The sequence below is a fragment of the Benincasa hispida genome, chromosome 7 (genome assembly GCF_027475165.1).
Source record: "Benincasa hispida cultivar pf3 chromosome 7, pf3_genome.v1.1, whole genome shotgun sequence".
NCBI classification, from domain to species: Eukaryota; Viridiplantae; Streptophyta; class Magnoliopsida; order Cucurbitales; family Cucurbitaceae; genus Benincasa; species Benincasa hispida.
The window spans coordinates 48,947,301-48,974,638 of NC_143484.1; the positions used below are offsets into that span (position 1 = coordinate 48,947,301).

Here is a 27,338-nt window from a genome sequence, read left to right on the forward strand (position 1 = left end):
AACAACAAAAGGGATCCCACAACCCGGGATCAAGGCACCATAGCAACAAAGCATCTACATAAACAACGCACAGTCAGAAGACTCAAAACAACCAACACAAACCAGCACAACCCATAAATAGAGAGACGAACAAACCAAACACAAGCAAAAGGTAAACATAATAAAGAAACCCAAATCGGGGACAACTCAAGAACCATAGAAACTAAGAGGAAGCAAAAGACAATGAACAACAAATAAGCTAGAGGAGGCCATGAAGATCAATCCGCCAAGAGACAACAAGCGCACAGATCATAGAGACAATAAGCTGTAACGAAGAAGACAGCAATCTTGGACGTTCGTCATGCAACCGATGATTCCTCTCCTGCCAAATGTAATAAATTGACGCACACCAAAGGGCTCAAAATAACTTACTCCGAACACGCTTACCTGACCCCATCTGACACACCTAGCTCAACTCTACATCACACCCAGCAATCCGATGGGACGAACCCAAATCAACATATAATTCTAAAATTTTACTTTTAACAGTTTTACCATTTAAAAATAATTTCTCTTTGATCTATTAATAAATATGAGGGAGAAAAGGGGGGAAAAGTGTTATTTTGGTTTTAGTCTATTCCTTAAATGACGCGTATGCTTCATACTACCACCTTCTTTTCCCTTTTCTTCCATCTCTTTAATTTATTTTATAATTTTATACATTTTTATATATAAGTTAAATTACAAATTTTGGTTTTGAATTATAGTTATCTTTAGTTTATTAATATTCATTGAAAAATGTTGGAATGACATTTCATAAGATAAAATCTTGTGGTTTTTTTCAAAGCACATTGATGCCACAGAATAACCCCTTAGGCTAAGATTTTTTTTTGTTGTTTTTTTTCAGAGTTAATTGCTTTGTTCTTTAATATTAAAACTCGTGTAAAACATTCGAAAAAGGCATTAAAGATATATTTGGTTGGAAATATTCGATTGCTACCTCTGTATTTGATTGGTATATATATATATATATATATCTTTAAAATTTTGGTTTTTTTTTTATTCTTGAAAAAGAATAAATTCAAGTTGCAAACAAATACAAGGCTTCTTAATGTAATGTTTAAATTGAAAGGTCACAAAAGCTTTTTTTTTTAGTTGAGAATTCATAAAACTATTAACTTACGACTTTCTTTTCTTTTGTAAAATAATCATTTTATGAGTGAAAATTTTATTTATACAAACTCGTATATACGAGCATATATATATATATATATTGTTTTACCTCTTTAGCCTTTATAAATAAAAGTTCAAATATGCATGTTTAAATTTGATCTTTAGAGAAAAACTAGGTTAAATTACAAGTTTAAATTCCAAACTGCTACGTTTGTGTTTATTTAATCCTAAATTTTACAAATGGGTCTCTAAATTTTTAAAATGTTCAATAATTAACTGTATTTTATATCTAATCACATCCTGAACATTCGATCTTATGTTTAGGAGGCTCGTAAATTTTAAAAATAATTAAATAACTTAACGACCTATTAGACAGAAAATTGCAAAGACCTGCTGATCACAAAATTGAAATATAAGTTTATGTAACCTAATTACGATACAATTGAGAATTCAAAAAATTGCTTAACACTTTTAAAAATTTAAAGAGAAAATAGTTACAAACTTTTCTCAACGAATAATTTAAGCGAAAAATTAGATGAATTGGACGGTGGTAATTGGGACATCACTGGTGGGTTTGAAATAAAATAAAAATATGAATATTAAAAAGAAAAATGGAATAGGAGAAGTTGAAAATAATAGTGTAAATTAGGGGGGTGGAGGATGGGACCCAAATGGCATTGAGAGAGAGAAAAAGGACCCTTAAATTAAACACACTTCTTTGATGAGGAATATGCAATGTGTCAAAACAAGCATACGTGCAAAATATTGTGTAGGCCTCACTACCATAGTGATTAATGAAGACATATGATCACATTATTAATTGGTTGGTACAAAAATACAGCTCAAATAATATCTTTCTAATTTAGTTAAAAAAAACATTTAGATGCTATATGGATTGTACCTACCTATCTTTATATAATCCAAACTCCAATAAAATACTGTCATGTTACAATTTTTTTTAGTATATACGTGTATATGTTTTTCGTAAAGAAAAGGGAATGATGGGATTAAGTACATCTTAGACTTGGGGTGTTTGTGGGTTGGGTTGAGTTTGGTTGGGTTGAACAACTCAATTGTTCGGGTTGTAAACTTTTCAACCCAAATAACCCTTGTTAAAAAATGAACCCAACCCAACCCAACCATGAAATATTTGGGTTAGGTTGATTCAGGTTAATCGAGTCATTTGTTTAAAATTTTGTTCTAAAAAGAAGCACAATGTAAATATGTAAAAATCTTATTTAATTAATTTCATATATTGAATTAACATTAACAATTTAATTTCAATTTATATAGTAAAATTTTTCTTTCTAAAGTACAAAAAACTACTTTTAAGAGTTGTTGAAGAATAAATTATTAAAAAAATATTGGAATTAAATAAAATTAAAATCAATATATATATAAATAATTGTGTTATATGTAATAAAAAAATATAATTTAAAGTTAATAATAAATTTGGGTTGGTTTGGGTTGGTTTTGGTTATATTAGATGAACCCATGAACCAACCCAACCTATAAAATTTTCGTTTGTTTGAACCCAACCCAACCCAACCCGTATGGATTGGGTTGAGTTGATCGGCTTTTTCGGTTATCTGGTTTTTTGAACACCCCTATCTTAGACGGCACCTAATCATTGTTCATTAATTAATCTTAACTCATCATCACTCACATTAAACTATTTAGCTTTATATACATATCTGTAGAAAATTTCATCTAAGGTATTTCTAATTTTTTTAGAAGATTGTAGGTTCAAATTTTATCTTATATGTGAGGTAAAATTCTTACAAAATAAATCTTGTATTTAGTTAGTTCAAGATTAAAGCTTACAAAATTTTTCATTATAACTTTTTGAATATAATTATTCCATTCGACAAAATAGAGAGGAGAAATTTAAATCTAAGACAGAACTAAAAGAGGGTAATTGTCCCTTTCGTTCTTTTATAAGAATTCAATACTTCATAATTAAAAACTTTGAGCATGAGAGATAATATGAATAGAAAATACTCTATAAATTCAAATTTTAATGCGACAACTATTAGAAAGGAGTATGACGTTCAAACCATAATTTTTTTTTTTTGACCATATTATCCACAACAAATGGAAGGTTGTGTTTGGTTTAAATTTTCAAATTTTAGTTTTGAAAATAAGTCATTTTAGAAAAAAAATAAAATAAAAATATTTAGCAATCATTCAAAATAGTTTTTGAAATACTTTCAAGGTGTATTTTAAATATTTTTTATCAAAAGAGTTTAAATAATAATGAGGAGGAAAAAAATTCTCTACTAAATTGAAAGGGGCCTGAAGTGAGGAACTCATTTATATTATTTTTATTAAAAAAAATTTGGGGTGATTATTATTTTGGATATGAATTAAGTAGGTGTGCATAGCTGGTTGAGATCAGATCTGCAAAATGGGGGGAAGGATATTAAAGAAAGGTGGACCATTCATTGTCTTACCCTATATATATATAGTGCTTATAATGCTCAACAGACCAAGCAGTTGCTGTCAAATGTTTAAGTTATTTGGGATAAGATTATGAATGAATAAAGAGAGAATCTGTTCTTTGACAGCATTGACAAAGATTTCTTCTTCTCTCCTTCAATAAATGTATTACATAATAAACACAAAACAACACCCAATCTTTTTTTTCCCCTTTTTATTCAATTTAAAATTTTGCCACTTTAAAAAATTGTCAATAGATCCATAAGCATTTTAACAATCAATATACTTTTTGAACATTTATGACATTTTCCTTTTATATATTGCTTCCCTTTTTTTTATTTTCCTTTTTTTTTTTTTTTTTTTTTTTGGGTTCAAGATCACATGTCCTTTCTATTTTGAAAATTTGAATCTTTTGGCTGTTCTCTGACTTCTTTTAAGACTGCTTTCATCCTTTTTATATATGACAAGTGGATAATAGTAGATATCGCCTGCCTTTTCTATCAACTTAGAAATAAGGTTTGAGGAAGGACAAAATATGACGTGTAATTAAAAATGAGAGACAAAATCAAAGGCTCAACATCTATAACAAATAACGAATAGGATTTTAGCAAACCAAAATACAATTTTGGCCCCATTTGATAGGATAATTATTTTAAAGGTTAAAATTGAAAAATATTTACAAATATAAAAAAATAACACTGTTTATTAATTAGACTACTATCACCTATCATGATTATCACAAATAAACAATAACATTCTGTTATATATATAAATAAGTTCATTTAATTTTTTATTCTTAAAATTTAAGTTATAAACTCTATCTCTTGCTTTATCATCAACTTTCCATCAAAATATTTTTTTAAAAAAAAAATCAAACCAAGTCGTGTTTAGAAAACGAATTTCTATTTTTAGAATTTGACTAAAATATAAAATGTCACACTAAAGAAATCGTGAACAAATATACGATCCTGTTTGTTAACCATTTGATTTTTTATTTTGTTTTTTTAAAATTAAGTCTACTTCATCCACGCGTCTTACAATGCTTCGTATCTTTCTTAAGTAAAAGGATTGAATTCTTAGCTAAATTCCAAATTCCAAATTCCAAAAACAATTTTTTGAAAGCTATTTTTTTTAGTTATCAAAATTTGGTTTTGTTTTTTAAACCATTGATAAAAGTAGATAACAAAGAAAAAAATTTGAAGGTGTAAGTAATGTCCATAAACTTAATTTTCAAAAATAAAAACAAAAAACGGAACCTACAAAAATTTCAAAACCATAGAACGCATTCTCAAACAAGGCCTTTGAAACTCAAATTCAGTTACCAGATGTAAAACATAACATTCAATTGACTGTGTGATAGTAAAGTAAAGAATGCTAATATCTTGCGTAAGATCTGTTTTCCTGTTTTATAAAATCTGAGTTATAATGAGAGAGAAAGGGAAGATGAACCGACAGGGCAACAAGAGCACGATATGAAAGGACGGGGTGGACTATGGAGGGTAAGAAAGTCACAAAAAGTGGTGAAATTAAGAATTGAAAGGGAAGAAGAGAGAGGAGCAAGCATTATATTGATGGGGAAGAATTTCAGATGAGAACTATGAGACAAATAATTAATTTCCAATAACTCTCTTGGCCTCACTTTCTGCCATCCAATACGCAGCACTGTCCAATCCTTTCAAAACATTTTGTGTTTTTAAGGTATCAAAAAAATGACATTCACAGCCTGTCTTCTACTGCCACGGTCTGATTCCCCCTATTTTCCATCCGACACATGTTTTTTCCCTTTTTCTTTTCCATTTCCTACAGCACCTGTCACTGTTGCATCATCCCCTGGAATCAGCAACCAAAAAAAAAAAAAAAAAGAAGAAGAAGAAAAATATTGTACCATCCCAGTGAAATGGTTTACAGTTGGCGACCTAGAGCAAGCGAATTAATTCATTCTCTAGGGATTTGAGAATTCTCCTTCTACTCTATTTATTGGTCTTTGTGATCTCAATGTCTGGTGGCCTATGAACTTGTTAAACTGTTTGAATCTCTCCCTCGGAGGCCAGAATGGTGATGAGTTAGCTAGCATTTTTTTTATATTCACGAGTATCCGAACTAGCTTATACATAACTCGACTAATCTCATAGAACAATTCATCTAACCCTACAACATTTGGATGTCAAAGAAACTAGTATGATATTAAATCTTAAGTAAATTGAACCCATGATCTCTTAGTCTTATAAAGGTGATGTCCCGTTAGAGTTAGCTAGCATCTAGAAACTTTAGCTCTCATCACAATTTGGTGTCAATGATCTTGACGATGGCACAGAAAAAAATTTCCATTCTTTGGGGGCTCCTTTGCTGTTTTCACAGAAATGCAAGGACCCAACATCTTAAAAAGGAAGAATAGGGAAAGATACAGACTGTGTAAGGAGGACCCAGAGTCTTTAAAAAGAAGAGTCAGGAAAGGTGCAGACTGTGCTGTACTGTTGCATCTTTCACCCCTTCCTGACATCATGGCTGTTTTTGAGAACTAGACATTGTTTACCTGTCACCCAGGCTACCATAATTTAATTTGAAATCAAAGATTTCACTTGGGAATTTTACAGGCCTACTATTCTTTTTGCCCCCCACCCAAAAAAATGATATTTTACAAGTATGTGACTAGGGTCTAAATAAATTTATATACAAAAATAATCACATATAATTTCCTGAACCAAACCTTGCAGTGTTTCATCATCGCTTTCACCACATCCTTTGCTATCATGACTTCTCTGGTCCCCTCATTATTCAACTCCAGTGCTTTCATACTCAGCCCTATGGTCCAAGTTCTAGCCTAGGAATTGAATGTTCTTGTATTTTCATGAACCCCGAGTTCTGCTCTGCTCCTCTAGATCTGTTATGATAAAGTAATTGCAAAATCTTAAAGTTTGCCATCTATTAAGTTTTTTACTTTTTGTTCTCATGGTCAAAAGAAAAATCCAGAAATCATGAGATTCAGGGCGAAGAGCAATACCTGAGCTTCATTGATTGTGCCCTGCTGTTACTGCGTTCTCAAAATATGCTTCCGTTAAAAGGTGGAAGTGCCGGATTAGTTATGATCCTTCTTGCTCCTCTTTAGCATCATAGACATTTGGTTGACATAGTCGTGCCCCGTCTGATTTGCACCCATCAACCACTCAAGAGCCTCAGCTGCTGCATCCTTTTCTGCATTCTTTTTGTTGGTACAAGGTTGTCCCATGATTTGCAGTCCATTAAATTCCACGGTTGCTCGGAATTGATTATTCTTCAATTGCTTAGTCTTATAGATGGGAGCAGCATATCCAGCCCTCGTGAGTAAAGTCTGGAGCTGACTCTTAGAATTGTCACCACCAGGTCCACTTTCAATTCTTGAAACAGCAGTTGGTGCTGCTGCAGGAGCTGATGTCTTGGAAGGATGCTGAAGGATTTGGCGGCCAAAAATGAATCGACCTTCACACTGGTCTTCTGAAATAAGCAAGCGTACTGCAGATAGGAGCTCATGGTGGGAGTGCAAGTCCATCTTCGGATTTAGTAGCTGTACATTGACCAAATCAATTAATAGAAGCACTTAGGCTCGTCTAGTTCGGTAGAAATTCGCTATTTTCAGTAGTTTTAAATTTGGGTAAATTGAGGAGAGAGAGGGGGGGGCGGGGGTTAAGGGGTAAGAGAGCACATATTATCAACTAAAACTAGAGTAAACAAAAACCACAGATCCTATCAATACACAAAATACAATATTCCACTTACCTTCATCTGTATAAACTCTTCAAGTTCCATTCTCAACTTCTGATATGTCTCTGCTACGTCAGGTTTCATAAAAAATTCCAAAAAACCACCCAACATTTTCAAGTGTCCCTCCTACAAGAACAAGAATTTATTACTACATTTTGAATTTGAAACGACAATGTATGATTTTTTTTGGCAATAAGAAAAAAAGAAGAAAAATAAATGCAGCAGAAAAACGGGGATTGCACAAACTTCCACATGGGAGTGTTGATCCCATAGGAGTACTTACATGATCACCTTTTGAGATGCTTCCTCCAAAGAGAAGCAGCATCGAGTCAGAGATAGCTGTTGAATCTCGAAGGAAAATGGAGTTCACTTTAATCTTCTCGTTGAAAACTATCCATGGATACGGAATTCTCGACTCTCGAGCATTGACTGAGTTCTATACAGCAAAGTGAAGAAGGGATTAAAAGAATGATAATAAATAACTGTAATATCTTTGCTACATTTCTTGTCAAAAGGGGAAAAGAAAATCCAGGACATATATGTAGTTGAAGAACATGCTTACCGAATAGAGAAGCACCTGGCCATCCTCCATAGTTTTGAGAGAAAACGACTTCTCATTATGCTGCATGCGATTAATGTTAGAGAAAATTAAGACTACAGAAATAAACAAGGTATATATTTGGGGCATGCACAAAAAAGAAAACAAAAAAAACTGATCTACTTGATAGAGACAATTATAGACAAGAGGCAAAGGGCATGTCTTATGAAGAACAGACAATGGCACAAGGCAACACAGAGGCATAGACAGACATAACGACATGCTATCTCAAAAAAGCTGGGACACAATATTGCAGGGGCATTGATTTAGAAATATCTGCACAAATTTTAGTCCTTCAAGCATTGTAAATTTTAGGTTTTCATAAGGGGCATGCACAAGCATTTGTTTAAAAGAAAAATAAATGATTCAAATACAATTTTTGGGGGAGTTAGCTGATTCAGATTCTTCAGCGATTTGGAAGGAAATTATGATGGGGGGTTTCAAAAATAGAAAAATATAAGAAACTATTTACACAAAATAGCAAAATTTTAATCTTCTTTGATAGAGACTGATAGAATTTCATCAGTGTCTATTAGTTATAAAAATTGATAGAAGTCTATCACTGATAGATGCTGATAGAACCATTATTTGGTTCTTTTGCTATTTCTGTAAATAATGACATTTTCTCTATCTGTGAAAATTTTTCAATTATAAAATCTTACATTATTATTATTATTTTATTATTTAATCTAAACCAAATTAGGGCCCAATTGCCTCTTCCTTGTCTTTGGCTTCAACCCTAATTACATAATAGGGTAATAAAACATAGAGACGTGCATTCTCAATTCAATTTATTCGTAAGAATATATATATATAAACATAAAAAAGTAATTATATTCCACAATCGTTTAGCATTTTCCAATTATATTTTTCTAAACTCGTGACTTTGTGTGTGCGTGTTTTAGGTTTTTCCTATGCAAAAATTGGTCTCTAGTCTTTAATGAACATTTTAAGGTTTGGATCAAAGATATATTTTAATTCCTGTATTCATTCTCTATACAAAAGATGTTCCACACATAGAATTCTGTACTTTGCATCCTGCTCCATCTCTCTCATCATCCATCTCCACTTGTTCAGTCGTTCTTTAGAAAAAATAATAATAATTGAATACACCAACATGTGTTCTGCAATAATGTCCTTGTTGAATCTATGACTGACACTGACAGTCTGCACAAAGTAGCATTACAATGTCCACACGTTCTATAGCAAATGATTCGGCCAATCAAATGATAACTTGTAATAAGGCAACTTTTTTTTTTTTAGAATTCTATTGAAACAGGGTAACTTGACCTCAACAATAAACCATGAACTATAAATGGCGTGGGGGGTGTTTAAAATTAATAAAAGATGCAACATACCACAACGGAGCAAACTCCAGGATAGAGGCCATAGCAAATAACTGCACGTATGAGTTGTTCATCAAGACTCCAAGCATTGTAGGTGTCTGAGTACCCATCAACCAAGCCAGTATCTCTAAGTAAAGAAAAAAACTCCTTCCTTAGTGAATCAATAGCCTTCATCGATTGTACAGAAAGAAAGTTCTTCCAACAAAAGTCATATCCACCAAAGTTCCTCTCAGCTTCTTTCCATCCCCCATAAGCCCGGATAATAGCAAGGTGGTCACTATGATCTTGTGAAAATTGGGATTTTGCAGCCTCTGCAACCTTTAAATAAACAAAACAAAAAATATTAATGTGGGAAGTGGGAACTGTTTCTGTTTCTATTATTTTGATTTTAAGTTTGTCTTGTGATCATTTTTCCTTTTACAGAAGACCTTTTATTCAGTAAATGAACAATATTGGAGAGGGCGAAGATAAGATATCACTCTATATCTAAAAGAAAATGAGATAGAGAAAAAATTCAATGAGATCTCTCACTCTCCATTGACTTTGCGGGTGAAAAATTGGTAGGACCTAAGAAGGCCATACAAGCATGGGACTAAAAAAAAAAAAAAACCCAGTATTTGTACCAACCTCCCAACTGGGAAAGACAAATTCCCAGTACCATATCCAGTACAACCCACAATTTAATATCACCCATTGCTAGAAGTCCCGGGTCACCTTCTCAATCTCTGACATGCAAGTGTGAGCTTGCTTTAAATAGAAAAGAAATAAATAGGAACAATAAAGAGAACTGGCCTAATTAAAATCATATGCTCTCTCACGGACCAACAGGCTCCCTAAAAGCCTTTCCAAAATGGTATCGTAAAACAATTTTGACTTTAGGTTACCCCGCAAGGGAAAACCTAAGTACTGAAGAGGTCAATCACTTGCGAAGCACCAACAATCTTCAGCCTCTTTCTTGACCTCCTTTAAACACTTACTACCAGCCACAAGCAGTAGGCTTAACCAAATTAATGTTGAGGGGTTCGGCTCCATTAATTGAACAATAAGAAAGAATATACAAAGGCATACAAAAAAGAACCAGACAACAAAATAAGTCCAAAATCCTAACTACATAAACAAATTTCAATCCAAAAAAATAAGACGAAGTTGATAATTAAAAAAAGCCGAGTTATGGATGGCCACAAAGGGGCATAAATAAATTCCAGGTAACATGATGAATTTGACCACTTAACACCTAAAGCAAATGTAAAGCCTATTATATGATATACCATTGATGCAAGCAAACTTACATCCTTCTTCTCAAGTGGCGTTAGAAAAGGGTCTCTCACACTAAGGCCAGCAACAACGGTCAAAATTGGATCCAAACAATTGAAGATAGCACCTACTATCAACATCTTTCCTAGTTTAGGTTCCATTGGGAGCATAGTCAAATAACGACCTGTCAGAAGCATGGAGGAATGAGGTCATCTATTCCAAATTACAAACTACAGAATACCATAAGGTATAATCATCAGAAGAAAAGGTAAAAGTTAGACCTTACTCCATACCTAAAACAGTTAGATTTTCACTCTCATCAAATGCTCCAATGATCTTCAAATATTCAATAGCATTCTGAACCTGCAAACAATGGTTCACTAAAAATTATAACAGCAAACATGAAAGAGTACAGGTCAGTGGATATACATGCAAAGGGAACTCATAGACAAAGAAATGTGAAAGTTTTAAATGCATCAACTTCACTATAAACTGTATCCAGATTGAAATACGGTGAAAGACCAACCGCAAGTAGCTCTGGTGACTGCAAAGCCCTGGATAGAAACTCAGATATACTTCCCAGCTTTAAGCTTTTTATTTGCAAGCAGAGGGACTGTAAAGGTGTTCTCAATATTTCTGGTAGCTGATACTCAGAGAAAGAACCAAACACACACCTAGGGTATAGATGGTAACATTCTCCTGGTTGAACACGGCCAGCCCTTCCTCTTCTCTATAAGGCAAGAAAATAAAACAATCAAAATTAATGAACTATAAAAGATTTGAAATACTGAAAGTATCTCTTAACCTCTGCACATATACACAGTTCACATTGTCATCCATGGGTAAATTTTTAGAAAAAGAAAAGGAATGTAGCAAAGCACATAAATAAAATTTCAGACGAGGAAATAAGAAAAAAAGAAACCCCAACTCCCAAAACTGTCACATATTTGATTGCAGATATATTCACAAATGAATTATTGGGGAAACATGAAGCTTTCGGCCTGATATACAAGAATAATAACCCTGCCATTAATGAGTGCTTCCAATTATTACTGTGCTAGGCCACAACAAAACTAATTTATTTCCCGCCCCCAAGAGTTGAAATACATTTTCATATCTCATTCTTCCACGTTAACAGCATTTGTTTCTTTCATCACCTTTTATTCCATTATGCTATGTTTTCATTAGGTCATCCATGTTAAAGCATAGGTACACAATCAGGTCATTGTAAACCATGAAGGGATATATCCACAAATCATTTTAACCAGGGGTTTTTATCTGTACTCGCTTTCCAATTAAGCCAAAACAGTTCATATTTCATCCTCAACTAACCTAATGAGCTCACAGAAATTCCAACAAAAAACCATGAAAGTTTGATGTATCAAACAGAGAAAACCAGAAGAAATGCTCATAAATTTTACTGCATTTGTCTGTTGATAGGTAACCTCCATATCATTCTACAAAAACTGTCAAGGGATAACTACGGTCACATAGTGGATTGAATTGCCTAGTAAACATCCTACATGCTTCCCTGCTTTTTCCCAAGTTAAAAAGTTCAAGAAATAATTATCTTGATACTTAGTTAGATTTGATTAAAAAGAGACTTTCTGAGAACTGATTCAAAATACATGTTATAGCAATTGGCACAGAAAATTTAAAAGCTGGAAACAGGAGAATAATGCCTTCTATAACTCAGATCCTACGCTGAAAGATACTAATAATATCTACCAATATTTAATCAGCCTTTCTATCGTTTTAAATTTAACATTATACTGCAGCCTGGTAGAGCAATTCGAGACAATGCTCTGGCATCTGAAGACGGATAAGGATTAGTTAAAAGATTAAATGAACTTGTCTGAAGAGAAAAATAATAATAAGTAAAAACCCTCCAACAAAGGAAAATTGGAAAGAAAAGAAAATGCACGAGTAAAATATATGGTACATCTCAAATTCAAGTATGCATAGAGAAACATTCAAACCAAAAACAAAATGGAGATTCCATCCCATATAGTTCCATGTATATGCTTAACATCCAAGGGAAATAACCCATATTTTTAGCAAGAGAATATAACCTTACTTGTTGAGCAGAAACCTTGGATATCCAAGAGGGAAGCAAACAAGGAGTGTTATTTAAAGCATCATACGATGTTTCTTTGGCCTTTCCACAGTCGAGAACATACACAACATCATTAATCGTGATACTTGTCTCAGCAATATTTGTTGCAAGCACTACCTTCCTCACTCCTTTGTCAGGTTCAGTAAATATCAACCTCTGCAGATATTTGACATTAGCACTGAAACATTGATGGATATACAAATTTGTGAAATAAAATTTTAGAAAGAACAAAAAAAACAGCCTAGAGTACATAGGATTGCATTCATCATAGTCACTAGAGAAAGTACGATCATAGTCCTCCATCTCAATAAAGATGTATTGACTTCTCATGTAGAAAGAATAAAGCATATTCATGCTAACTAATATCTCATGCAGAGAAATGTGGCAAATCAAATCATTCTGTTTCCACAATCAAATATTACCTGCTCTGAACTGGCCATTGAACCATGGCATGCCAACAACATGACACGACTTGGATCTCCTAATAAAGGATGAGACTGAAGTTTCTCCTTCAGAGAACTGATGTCATCCCACCCAGTCATAAAAACAAGAATAGCTCCCGGTGTTTCGCTCTCACATATCCTGACTAGAAGATATTCTATGAGATTAAAACCAAGACAGTCTGGATTCCAACACGATAAAGACTCCTGAGTTTGAAGACTGTACTCCTTAAAATCAGCTGCCATAAGTGCATCCTAATTACAAAAGTTCCAAGCAGGCAAAAACATTAGCAGATTAGGATTTTAAAGCATTAGTGCATCGAAAAACTTCCATACCTGAACAGTGGAGGCAATCTGGGTTTTCCTTTTTCTTGGTGCTTGTTTGCTCATTTTCCACGTCTTCTCTTGACCGTAATCATCTATTTGATTGTATGGAGTTAATCTGTAACCCGTCATTTCTAGAATATCCTCCAGAAAATGAGTTCGGACAGGGTGTGTGAATCCCTAATGCAGACCAAAGCAAAGGATTCAGCGCTACATTCAACTAAAATTCCAGTCCTTGATTTGAGCTAACTTACACCAACAGGGAAAGGATTCAAAATGAAGATCTTGAAATTATTTCAACGCCAACTCAAACAACCAACATTGAGAAATATTGCCTTTTTAGGGTCATTTAGATCTAAGAAAAAAATTCAACTCTTTAGTCGATTGCCCCCTTAGTCTGCTATTTCCAAGTTGGCCATTTCTCAAATTATTTTCACAAAATGCCTACCTCTGGGATTGAACAAATCTCTCTGAAAAAAAAAGAAACATGAGGGTCTGACTCTGAAAATAATTACACAATAACCTTAATATTACAAGTTACAGTTCCTAAAAACTGATTTGCAACAACAACGATAAATAATTATTATTATTATAAAAATTATAGTTAACAAAATAACCCTAACTAACTAACTAACTAAAAAAACCTACCAAACAGTCCTATGTTTGAATCTCTGCAAACTATGATTTTAGTTAAATGAAGCCAAGCTTCTTCACAACAATGCTCAACCCATGGAGTTATACCACAACAATGTTTTCAAGCAAGAAACAATAGATAATACAAGTCTAATTATAAGTTACGGACATTCAACATTCAAATTCAGTCATAGAGGAACAAAACTGAATGGCAAACAACATGGTACCACAACAACATTGAATTCTGTTCTCCAAAAACAATAACAAACTTCTTATTACCGGAATGTGAATTATTTGAGCCCCACCAAAGTAGGATGAGAAAAGTTCTGCATCTAAAGTTGCACTCATTAGAATCAACCTCAATTCTGGTCGACGAGGAAGGAGATCTTTCAGGACAATGAGAAGAAAATCTGGAATGAAACAAATAAAAAAATTGGAACTAGAAGTTATAATTTTCATAGACCAAAATCACCTACTTGAACCACTCATCACCTTCGTTCATTCCACGCTCATGAATTTCGTCAACAATAACATGAGTTATGCCTTTCAAATTTCTATCAACCAACAATCTTCTCAACAAGATACCCGTGGTGCAAAAAAGAAGATGAGTATCCCTCCCTTTCATACCCTCCAACCGCACTTTATAACCAACCTTGAAGAGAAACATGAAGAAACAGAAACTTTATCATAATCCATGCATGACGTTAGATGGCAATGGTTATGGTTCGAGATTTTTAGCTGCTTACAGATTCACCCAATTTCTCCCCTCTTTCAGAAGCAACTCTCTCAGAGACAGACATAGCAGATATTCGTCTTGGCTGTGTACATATGATGTTGCAAACAACCCCACGGAGTGATTCTATTTCTGATTCCAAAATGAACTGGGGAACTTGCGTAGTCTTGCCACAACCAGTTTCACCTGAAATAATAATAACCTGCAGATCCAAAATTCAGCCATTATAGGCAAATATTTATTAGGGAGATTACTAATGATTTTTGTAGTATGCACTGATAACATGTCACAAAATAATGAACAATAGAACGCAGGATGTAATAAATAAAAAATACTTGAAAGTTTTCCCATCAAGGTATATTTGGCAAATAAGGCTAATATAATATGGGAGAGATGAAAAACCAATTTCTTTTCCAAAACCATAATGTGGAAAGAGCTTTCATCAACATAAACATTTTAAAGATGGTATAACAGAACTGAAGTTTTTTGAGTTGTTCTAAAGAACACACGGGTCCATTTTCGTATTATTAAACAAACAATGGTAGACAAAAATTTCAAAATGGTACTTTTTTTTTTTTTTTTTTTTTGATATATGTGAGTGTCCGGGTCACCTTACGTGCATCTCGACTAATCTCATAGGACACCCTGCCTAACTCTACAACATTGAGTGTCAAGGGAACCAGAAAAATATTAAATCCTAGGTAAGATGCTATCGATTGAACCCAAAAAATGGTAAACTGTTCTTTTATAAGAAAAAGAGATTTTTTTCTTTTTCTGTTTAACGAAGGATAAGCATTCCAACTTTCAATCCCAACATATCATCTCAAGAAACAATAACCGTTAAATGTATACAAATACAAAATACGAGCAGCAAGAAATCCATACAACACCAAGGAGATTCTAAAAGAAAGAGAGTGATTAATTTATATTTTTAAGGAATTCTGCTACGAGGCTCCAACTGGAAAAGTGAGGAGATTATAGTCCAAAAGAATTCAAGAATCCATTCCTCAGTCCGAAATGTTCTTCTAATTCTCTCTGTCCAGAGCTAACAAAAACTGAAAAAATGGAGTTGATCCAAAGAACATCTCTCTGATAGATTTGTTATACAGGGTAGTGAAAATGCAACTTGGCTATTAAATTGATAACTATGAAGACTCCATTCATTGACAATTTATAATGAAATGATGAGTTAACATGCCAGAGCAAGTTAAAAAGACATGATATCTTAATATATAAAACCACGAACAACCTGATTCTGTGAGATTGTGGCCAATAATGCATCCTTCTCCTTGTAAGCAGGGAGATTTTTCCGAAATTCCAGCATTTCCCTTCCTTCAAGTGATGACTGATTTTACAAAACAATGTAAGAATTAAAATGTTAACAAAAACTACACCAGATAAAAATCTACATTTTGAGACATGATAAAAATGAGTTAAACCTGAAAGGTGTCAAAACATGTTCTACAGACCAGTCCTCAGATGACTTCGAAAGTCAAGATAATAATACTTAAAAGCATTGTCTTATCAATATATACAAATGTGTACATAACAACGTTTTTCTGCCTAAAAGATATAAATATTTCTGCATAAAACTTTAAAAAATCCCACTCATTCATCCCAAATCGCTTGAAAATGAGAAGCCTGCTAATTTTAACTTGATCTCATAAATAAAATTTACACTTCAGAGTGTTCAGTCGTTATTCAAATTGTACAAACTTAAGATCCAAAATGAAATTTCTTCAACAAGTTCGGTTACAATAATTCTCCACTAGCAAAAAAAATGATTGCCAAATCGCTCTAGTATTTCCTAATTTAATAAATGCTGTTACATGCATCAAATGGACCTCAAAGTCACTTGCTTTCTCAACTATAAAATAAGCTCCGTGTAAACTCTCAAGTAGCAGGACTGTATTTCAAAGATGAAATACAAGCATCTTAAGAACCAAAAAAAATCTTGCACGAGTAATCAGCAAAGTTTGTTTGTGCATTGCATCATAATAGTCATAAACCCTACTGAACATTGAAACCTATAATATAAGTTCGAAATTTATTCAACAAAATGAAATGCTCTGAGGGATAAAGCAAACAGGTTGTTTTAGGGAAAATCGAACCTGCCAAGCCTGCTGTTGATCACGCAGATGTGAACTTCTCCTCCAAAGAATTTTATCCATCACAGCCTTACTAGATGCTTGTGGCTCAGGTTGCTCAAAAAGCCCTTCATCTGTAGCGATGCTACCACTGCTGCTTGATCTAGAGACGGAGATATCTTGAAAACCTTTACACATAGACTTTTGAGAGAGAAATTCTCCCAGATGTTCATCAACTCTTCTAAGCAACCCAGGAGGCAAAGAGACCTGTTCACATTCAAAAAGCCTTCAACTTCTGGAGAAATATGCATAAAAGTAGACTAGGAAAAGTAAACCCAAAAATTGTAAACTTCAAAATGAAGAACAAATACAACTGTTCATTCTTGTGATATCAATGCATTAAATCATAAAATAATGACAAGCTGCCAATGATGCAAAGAAAAATATGGCTTCCCAGTGAAGAAATCTATGATAATTAGTACATGCAGGTGGTTTTAGAATATGTGAAAACAACCACAAGCTGTAAAATGAAAACATCAATTATAATACCTCTCTCTGTGGACGCCGATCATCCAAATCAAATCTGTAGTTCGGCAATGGAACCTTACTAAAAACAGCAACTTTGGCATATAGATGGCTACCAAGAATGACAACCAGAACATTTAGGATAAAAACCATCTATTTTAGTGGAAAGCACATTGCAGGTTCAAAGGAATCAAAAGTTACCAATAAAGTCCCATTCTACTTGCCAAAGCAGCTATTTCCTCAAAGTCTTGTCTATCTTTTTTCTCCCTTGAAATTAACTCTTGCTTCTCCTTGTCACGTAAAAGTAATGCTAACTTCCTTTTCCACAAATCAATGTTGACAGAAGGTGGAAAACCCTGTACATATTTCGATAACTTATATAACAGTCTGGTAAGAAATTAAATAAAAACATATAAAACATATCAAATCAAAGTACATGCTGACATACTACAGATATACAGCATGATTAAATAAGAAACGATCATCTACTATTAAAGGCGCCACAAACAAGTAGCATCATACAAAAGTTCTAAAAAGGTCGGCCTTCACCTCTAAAATTCAGTCCCAAAAAACGAGTAGAAACACAAAATCATCTACTTTTGAAGGCGCCAGTCAAATTTCTTGATGGTATCAAAAAGTTCATCCAAAATTCTCCTAATTAAGAACAATGACTAAACAAGTAGTCAATATTGTCACATGCAGCCCGACATCCACATGCGTATACCAATAAACCAGTCACCTAACGGAAGTCATAGCCAACATGAAATAACCGATAAACTAACTATATAACTTTGTCAATTGTTGAGTCACATTTTGTCACATGAACATAGCTCGATCAAACACTTAACTGGAACAAAATCAAATAAAATCCAATCCAGTAAAAGAACTGCCTGAATTCAAGTAAATGGAGAAGCTACTTAACCGCGCCCTATACTAATTCCCGCTGGAGAAGCAAGGCTTTAAGTCAAACGCACGCCAGACATTTGACAGAATTAAGAATACGGCGCTAATCAAGTAAAAACAGCAAAATAATAAAACCTCACCGATTGATGCGAACACTCGAAATTACAAGTCCAACTCTCTACGGGAGCCGCATCGTTGTAGGCCGAATCATACTGCAGGGAATTAAAACGCGAGTTCCCCGTTGGAAGCTGTTCTTGAGATCGCAGGCAAGGCGGACCAGTAGTTCCTGAATCGAGCAGCGAGGCTGGAGCCGCCTTAAGCTTGCAGTCAAGAGCGGAAACAGGAGAGGAAGTATTAGAAGGAGTAACGACGGAGCGGAGACGGATGTGAGGAGGGACGTAAACAGCGCCATTGGAGGAAGGAGTGCGGTCCTTCATTGGGAATGTGGGAGGGTTTTAGGGTTTTGGGAAGTGGAGAAAGGCGATGGAATTGCAGAGAGGAAAGAGAAAGAGGAAGAAGATGAAATGGCATGCAAGGGGAAGAGGATTGAGGAGTTGAGAATTCAGAGGGGGAAGAAGGAAGATTCCATTGAAGGGGGAGGTGGTTTTAGAGGTTTTGGAGTTTGTTGAAAGAGAGAGATAAAATGGTGGCTGAGGAGAGAAGACAGTGAAGAAAAGGGAAAGAAGAACGTGTTTTTTTTTTTTTTTTTTTTTTGACAGTTTTTGAGCTTGGTATAAGTGGCCGTGGAACGGCGCAGTCGAGAAACCTACTCGTTTCGAGTCCTCGATCCGACGTGGCTTTATAGGAATAACCCATGATTTTCCACGTCAGATTCGTTTTGTTGCTGCGTCCAGCCTCGCACTCCACGTCGATTTTTATAAAGAAAAGATATCTCCGTAAAATGAAAATACAACCAAGTTGAGAGATATTTTTTCGAGAAATCAAAGATTATCATAATATTTGTTAAGGTATTTTATTCTCTCCAACACATGTTGTAACTAATTTTGTTGTTTAGCCTTCTTTTAATTTAGAAGAATACAAGATTCGTTGACACTTTTCTTACCTTAATTAGGTGTCCTCTACCCTTAATGAGAATTATGCTTTATATTTGTTTAGCCTAAATAAAGTTCTTTTTCAAAAATATATATATATATATATATATATATATTGAATATTTATTAATAACTAAGAAATCTATGTTTTGTTTTAAAAGAATAACTAAGAGGCATGTGGTTCAAAATTTTACATTATTGTATTAAACAAAATTATTCTGATATCTTTAAAGCTATTTAAGCGTGCTTAAAAATTCCATTAATTATATGAATATAGCAACGAATAGAATAAAACTACTTTATCTCAAAATAACAAAAAATAAATCTTTAAAATAATTTGGGCCTTTGATGACTTGATGATGGAGATGATGGAAATGCGAGATTTGGATGAGCATCGAGTCCCTAATTGGGAGGTCCGATGGGTGGAGGCTGAGAAGGAGTTAGATGTTTTGTCAGAGGAGAATGACCAGTATTGGAAACAGCATTCGTGGGAAGAGTGGCTGGTTTGGGGTGATAGGAATATGAGGTGGTTTCATACAAGGGCCTCCCAAAGACAAAGGTGAAATAAGATAACAAGACTCTTGGATGAAGGTGGCATATTGCATTTGGATGAAGTGGACATTAGATGTATTGCAATCAACTATTTCACGGAGTTGTTTATGTCGTGTTCTTCTTGTCTAGATGTGGATAGGCTCTTAGAGTGTATTGAGCTGGCGGTGTCAGAAGAACATACTAGAGAGCTGACGAGGGAGTTTACTCGTACAGAGGTGGAATTTTCTTTGAAAGGAATGGAGCTTACCAAAGCTCCAAGGTCGGATGAGGTGTCAATGCAATGTTTTATCAAAAGCGTTGGGAGCTGGTTGGGGATGACACTACTGATGTTTGTCTTCAGATTTTAGATGGTCAGGCTTCGATCCACATCTCTTTTTCTCTTTGTTTGCGAGAATGACTCAGAGGACGATCCACCAACCGGAAAAAAAAAATAAGGGTAAGATGGACAAATCGAGCCAAAGACTTAGAAAAGCTTCTCCTTACTTATGCTTTTAAGCCATTTGGCAGTCTCAGATGTGTCGATATCGATGTTGACTCATTATTTCGAAGAATAATTTCTTTAGACAGAAGAAGATTATGTAAACACTGACTCGAAATCTTACTTATCAAATTCCATTGTGGAAGACAATTTTTTCCACCCTTAAGTGAACTCCTCATTGTTGTGTTGCCCCAATCTAAGGCAGAGATATTTCGATCTACGTGCATGGGAGCAACTAAAACAAAAAAGAGTTTGGTTTGAATTATGGCCTGACCTACTCGTCTGCTACCAGGTCCAAGAATGGCGTCAAGCAAGGGCGTTGCTATGCCCCGAACTAGAGGACTTTTTGCCCTTTTTAGCCCTGATTTACAGGGGAAAAAAAGGAAATTTGTTGTTGGGCGTTTTCCTTTTCTTTTTTTTTTCACTTTTCTATTCGTTTTTTAGGTTCCTCGCCTGGGGGATGCTCATCAGTCCAACTTCAAAGGTAGGTGAGTCGGGTCAGACAATATTGATCATAAAAATTGAAGAACGATTGTCTCACCCACTTTCAAAATGAAATATTCTACCTTTTACTTCATATTTCATTCTTCTTCATTTGACAGATATTTTCATTTTATATTCTTTCTCCCTTCCAGACGGTGGAAGGGTTGTCCAACTAGAAAGTAAGACGAGTTAGCGTCCTCGTTGATAAGCTAAGGTTACGACATGAAGGAAAGGGAAGAAGTCCATTTGATTTTTGTTTCGCCTTCGCCCTTCCATGCACCAACTCAATACATTTTTTAAGAGTTGTCTATGTACTAAACCAGAGCCAATGAGGTAGCCAGCCCAGCTAACATCGAAAAGTGCAACAAAGGTGGTTAATGGTCACGAAGTGATGGTTAGGCCAAGGCCTAAAGGAAGGAAAGGTATAACTACAATAAGCATGAGTGAACTATCGAGACGAGTAGTATCTTAAGGAATAGCTTTCCCTAAAGAAGGCCACAATCTACCTTTCCCTTATTAGATTCGGATTCGACTTAGTAATCCCTTTTCTTAAGGAAGGAGTAGGAGTCAAGAGTCAAGTATTTTGGGTTTTATGTCCTAAAACTCATGGTTTGTAAACAATATAACTTATTATGAAAATTCAATAAGTTGTTATTGAATATATGAATTGCTTATTTTGTTTTAGAAATAAATCCAATAAATTAAAAGATCCATGATTGTTACATAAGTACTTGAACTTTATGTGGAGACATAAAAGTGGATCAGATTCGAGTAAATAGTCAAAATGATCTATAGTATATGAATAATATTGGGTGCCTTATTCTGATAACACTATCTGATGTGGCCCACTCTGTAGTTGTTACAAGGAGTTGTAAAGTACTACAGACGAAGTGATCCTAATTCGTACATGTCATAACATGAGGAGTGGGGGCGTCTTGTATAATGAGTTTGTATAAGATCGGACCACGAAATAAGTCACTCTTACTTTATAACGTTGTTTACTGTTTAAGCCTGGCTATTTCAAAGCGATGACCTAGGTAACTTGACCTTAATCTTGAGCTAACTATGAACTCTTGTTTATTCAGGATTATCCTTAGATTTACATAGGTGAGAGTTGGCTCAACAGTGTCGGCTCAATAAACCTCCATTTCAGGGATAAAACCGGGTAGATAGCTGGGGACATAGGGTGCAAGATGAAATTCACTCCTACCCGCTTTCAGGGATAGTAGAGAGGTTGTTCCCTTAAGTGTTGACTTTGGGTCTTGAACAAGGGGCCCCACCCTTTCATTGGTCCGAGAGGGACTTGGTTTGTTGATCGGATCACAAACCAATTGTTAATTAGAGGATCAGTAGGACTTAAGAAACAAGAGGTAATCTTGGGTGTAAAATAGCCATTTGACACAGTCGTTATTACGAACAACTTGTGAAGGATTAACTTACTAATCATGGTTATATCGAGTGGACATAATATATCGACAGTGAGGGGAGTGAAACTCTAAGCTTTAGTGGAATGACCCAGTAATTAATGAATGAAGGTTAATTTGGTGTAAAGAGATTAGCCAATTAATCTCGGATCGTTGGAGCCCATGATCTGTAGGCCCGCGAGGTCCCCCTACTAGCTCACAAATGGATTAGCCTTAGAGTAGCGTGATAAGTTAATTTGAAACGTTTGAATTATAATTAAGGGAATTAGTAATTATATATAATATAGTTACACGTTTAATTTTGGAATTAAATGAAATTAGAGAATCAATTAATATTTAAATATGATTTAAATATTAAATTCATGAATAGGGATTCATGATGGTAGAATTCATGTTAAATTAATTTAATCTATGATATTGAATTAATTAAAATTAATTAAATTATTTAAATAATGAATTAATTTTGTAAAATTAATAAAGAATTCGTTTTTTAAAACAAAAAATGATTTTAGAAATCAATTAGTAAATCAAAATTGAAAAAAAAAAAAAAAGATGGAAGATGGGAAAACCCAAAAGTGGGATTTTTCCACTTTCAAACTAAGAAGCTCACACATACTCCACCATGTTTTTTGGTCAATTTTTCAAGCATGAGGTGCAATTCATGCAGCAATCCTCTTTGCATGAAAGTCATGCAATAAATAAAGAAGATTGAAGTGGAAATCAGGCATGCAGCTGAAAGGTTTTCGCTGAAAAACTTGAGGTTGAAGAAGGTCTTCTACCATGGTGATGCAGTGACCTCATCTCCAAATTCTCTTTATCTAAGCTTATTTTGAGTCCTATAACTCAATTTAAGGCACCAAGAGGATAGTAGGGAAGGCCTTGAGGTGGTCACAAGCTGATTTGGAGGAGATTTGCAGCTAGAATTCGAGTTCCAAGTGGTTCTTCAAATGTATGTCATGATACCCTTTTATTAGTTTATGAGCATGCTTAATTTAAAACCAAAATTAATGAATTAGAATGCTTAATGATCCGTTTTACTTCCGCTTCATGTTTTCTAACTCTAACAATTGATATCAGAGCATCATTTAAGCATTCAATTTGGTTTAATTTTGGCTTGTGGGTATTTTTTCATGAGATATATGAAAATGGTAAACTGATATGGTTTTTTTTTAGTTTTGGCATTAAATTTCTCTTTGATTCCTTTGTTAAATTTGTAATTGGCTATTGATTGATAAACTTATATGTGTGTTTGATATTCTGTAATTTATTTGAAGTCATTAGAGTTGAAATTAAGTTGTGATCGAAGAAAGAAGTGAAGAAGGCCGAGTTGCATAATTCTAAAGCTGAGCTTCTGTCTTTGAGCATTGCAACGCTGCTCATATTCTATCGAGCGAGAGAGTTTCAATTGGTCGAGTGTCGAGTAGTGTGTTTGAACTGGTTTACGAGCGATGACGAGTGAGTTTGGCCGGTTCGACCAGTTTTCTTCTTGTCCTGCCTGGTTCAGCCTCAAAAGGTTTTTGGCTGGTCCAGTTCAGGCGGTTTAAGTTCGGTTCAAGCTATTCAGGTCCGGTTTGAGGCGGTTCGAGTGGTCTAGAAGTGTTTTGAAGCCATTTCTTGCTGATTTTTGTAACATTTAGGCTTTCGTTTGCTTGAAAATGCCAAAACTAAAACCATATCAGCATGTGTTTAATTATTTATACATGTGATGTATGTCATAATTAAATAAATATTGTATGTGCATAAAGTATGTCATGTAGATTTAAAATCCCACTATAGGAAGCATGTGACATGCATTGAAAGTATGTTATAAAGTGTTATAATATATAGTATGCATGTTTAGGGTTTTTTTTATTTAATATAAACGTTATTAAATTTGAATGCCTTTGATGTATGTTGTATGTCTAAAATTTTGTAAGTTGTTATAAAATTGGGTTAGACATTTAAAATCCATAACAAAGAACAGTTGCATGCTTATGTAGGTTAACCACTTGTTTTAATAATTAAAATAGGTCGTTAAACTTGTAAAACTAGGGTTACAAACTCAACCAGTATATAATCCTGTCTAAGACTGGAGGTATTTAAGTTGACTGTCTACTAAACACCTCCTACCTGGGGATTATGGTCGAATTATTTAGCGTTGTTAACCGATTTTATGAGTAATATGTGAGCAGTGTGAGGTTTTAAAACTGATTTATCACCTAGACATCATAGGTTAAATCCAAATATAAACGTTATACTCAGATAAACACCTAGACTTAGGTTGTTTAATTAGTCGAAACAAGCCTAAAGAAATGTATACTCTGTTTTATGTTAGAACACTTCAGTGGGAGTTTATAACCCATATGATATGCTATTAGAACACTTCAGTGAAAATAAATAACATATCATATATATTGGTGATAACGGGCAGAAATGCATGTTATCATAGTGCTAAGTTCTTAAACAATGTTGGCTTGCATTGATAAAACATGTTAAATTGCATCGAAAAAGCATCAGATTCATAATATTGCGGTCGCATGCATTCATCGCATTAGAATATTTGATTTTTGTATTTTTGTGCAGAATATGCGATGACGCAAGGCAGAAATTGCGATCATAGGAAATCATTGGTCAAGCACAGCATTACCGCAAGGCTTTACGGTGATCGTGTTCGCAAATATTCGCCAGAGAAGGATTATCACAACTTGGTCAGCGCAACATGGTGGGCGCATCTGGGTGAAAGGCTATTTAATCGCGATGGGACAGAAAGCTGATGACAGTCGAATCCAAGTTGACAGCCGCTAACGATACAAGTACATTCAGCTTTTCGGTGACAAATAATCGGCGCATCAGTCAGAGGAATTATAGTCGTCCCATCTGTGCAATCATGAGAGAGAAGCCACCGTTCACCCTGGAGGTTCTATAAATACCAAAGGCATCCTTTAGAAAAGGGGTTCAACAGTTTGAAGTTTCATACGTTCGGTTCGCACGTCCTTGTTCATAGTTTTCTTTCGTTTTAAGGCGGACGCGAGAGAGAAGGTTGTGCCAACAAATCTTTCCTGTAAGCTTGGGAGAGCGCCAGAAGCTTCAAGGACAGAGAGAGGGCTGACGTCCGCAGAAGCAGGAACATCTTTGGAACCGAATAGAGATTTACAGTGTAAAAGCCTCGGTCAGCAAGGAATTTCTACTAGGCTCTCTACCTTTAACTTCCATTGTTATTTTGTACTCCACTCATTTATCGAAATGGAATCAACTTCTCTATATCTGTTCACTCTCTATTATTTACGCATAAGTAGCTAAATCAGTTGAATGGGTTGAGAAGCATTTAGTTAGCACAACTAGGGAATCTTCATTCCATGTGATTATCTTGTATTATGTATGTTTCATTCATCCATTAGAGATACTCGAGAGGGTAGTCTAAGGACAGGATCTAGGCTTGGGAAGGTCAGGTTAGAATCTAGGCTCAGGAGAGTCAGATTAGAATGCATAATCAAGAGATAGGAGCTTAGGAATAAGCACTATTTGTTATCAACGCATCGCATGCATCCTAGAGATAGGATATGATTGTATGCGGTCACCTTGCCTTTATGCATTTTGCATCATCACATAGGAAAATAGTAGAGACTTAGGGATAAGCTTTATGGACACTTTTGTATTCAACACATGCGTCCTAGACTTAGGAGCATCACATTTGCATTGGAAAATGACTTGCTGTGCATGGTTGTAACATGATCGCATAATCTGACGCATTCCCAAGTAACGCCAGCTAAAGACTTTCTCAACCCGTTTATCCGCATACTCAATACATCTATCACACAACTGACTTTTCTCAAATCCGTCGCATTTGTTTATTTTTCATTAATTCAAACAACAATCCCAACAATTTATTTATCCATCCGGTTACCGCAAAGCTTTCATAAAAATTACTATCGCAATCTGTTTTCTCAAGTCCCTGAGTTCGACCCTGGACTTATCAGGAAACTCAGTGGAATTTACACTTGGATTCCGCTGAGAAAACTTGAGTGCACAACGCAATTTCACCATCGCATATCATCCATAGTTCACTTCATAAAATCAAGCATCAGTTAGAATGCTTCAGTGGGAGATTAATAAATATATATGATATGATTATTTTTAGCTCTCACGTCCCTAAGAGTTCATGATCGAAATTCATGTTTCATTTCGTGTCACCCTGGGAGTAACCTCCATTTGGAAAGTGTTTACATGAATCGAGATTTTGGTGAATAGGAGAAGTTGTTCACCATAAAATAAAAAGTGATGTTTTGATTTTAATTTTCATGTCCCAAGATGTTCACACTGTGAGGTTCATGTGGCACTTCGTGTCACCTTGGGAGTGACCTTCATTCGGAAAGAGTTTGCGTGACTCAAGATCAAGATGAATGAGGGGAAGCTATTTAATGGAAAATCAAATATATGATATATTGATTTCAATTCTCACGTCCCTAGAAAATTCCCACCGTGAGATCTGTGCAACACTTTGTGTCACCCTAGAGTGACCTCTATTCGAAAAGTGTTCGTCACGAGGTCAAGATCAAAGTGAATGGGGGAAGTAGTTCATAGTAAGTGGGTGAAGGATATGTGTCAACGTATCCTGCGGTTTCTTCTATTGGTTAGACCATGAGATTCCTATGTTACATCTGCTTGTCATCTTTAAGTCGGTCTCTCTAGTCGTTTAACGACGGCTATCCCTTCGGAGGGTTTTAACATAGGATTCGGAACAACTCAAACTCCAAAAATGGATAGGATGTTTAAAGTCGTTTTCAACTTTGACTTTCCAAATTCGAAAGCATTGTTGGGATCAACTTCTGAGGTCTGAAAACAGAGGGTTACACTTATAGAATTACTAAAAAGTTGGTAATTTCTGACAAAAAATGGTAGCTAAATGACTATCGAAATATGAGTTATTCTGGAGATAGTATTTAGCCAAGAATGTCTTGTTGTAGTATCGTTGCAAAAATAATATTGAGTATATTATTACTTTGCTAAAACTCTGTTGGGTTTAAAAAGAAATTCACTGATAAAATTTGTTTACGTTTTTCAGAATGATGAGTTCATTAGTGC

The 27,338-nt window shown here is 34.7% G+C and overlaps 1 protein-coding gene across 1 annotated transcript; it reads right to left on the minus strand.

Annotated features, from left to right (window-relative positions):
* Nucleotides 1-5,897: 5,897 nt before the first annotated feature.
* On the minus strand, nucleotides 5,898-19,060 carry LOC120081436 (DEA(D/H)-box RNA helicase family protein). Its single transcript, XM_039036295.2, has 20 exons — nucleotides 18,429-19,060; nucleotides 17,587-17,741; nucleotides 17,410-17,497; nucleotides 16,885-17,127; nucleotides 16,023-16,118; nucleotides 14,787-14,975; nucleotides 14,533-14,692; nucleotides 14,320-14,450; nucleotides 13,420-13,587; nucleotides 13,066-13,338; nucleotides 12,605-12,799; nucleotides 11,054-11,257; nucleotides 10,821-10,890; nucleotides 10,563-10,711; nucleotides 9,286-9,591; nucleotides 7,892-7,951; nucleotides 7,613-7,765; nucleotides 7,345-7,455; nucleotides 6,593-7,132; nucleotides 5,898-6,472 (listed from the first exon to the last, which is right to left on the minus strand). Exons 1-19 carry the CDS (start codon nucleotides 18,723-18,725, stop codon nucleotides 6,668-6,670), a joined length of 3,513 nt encoding a protein of 1,170 aa, XP_038892223.1. The 5' UTR covers nucleotides 18,726-19,060; the 3' UTR covers nucleotides 5,898-6,472; nucleotides 6,593-6,667.
* Between the last annotated feature and the right edge of the window lie 8,278 nt (nucleotides 19,061-27,338).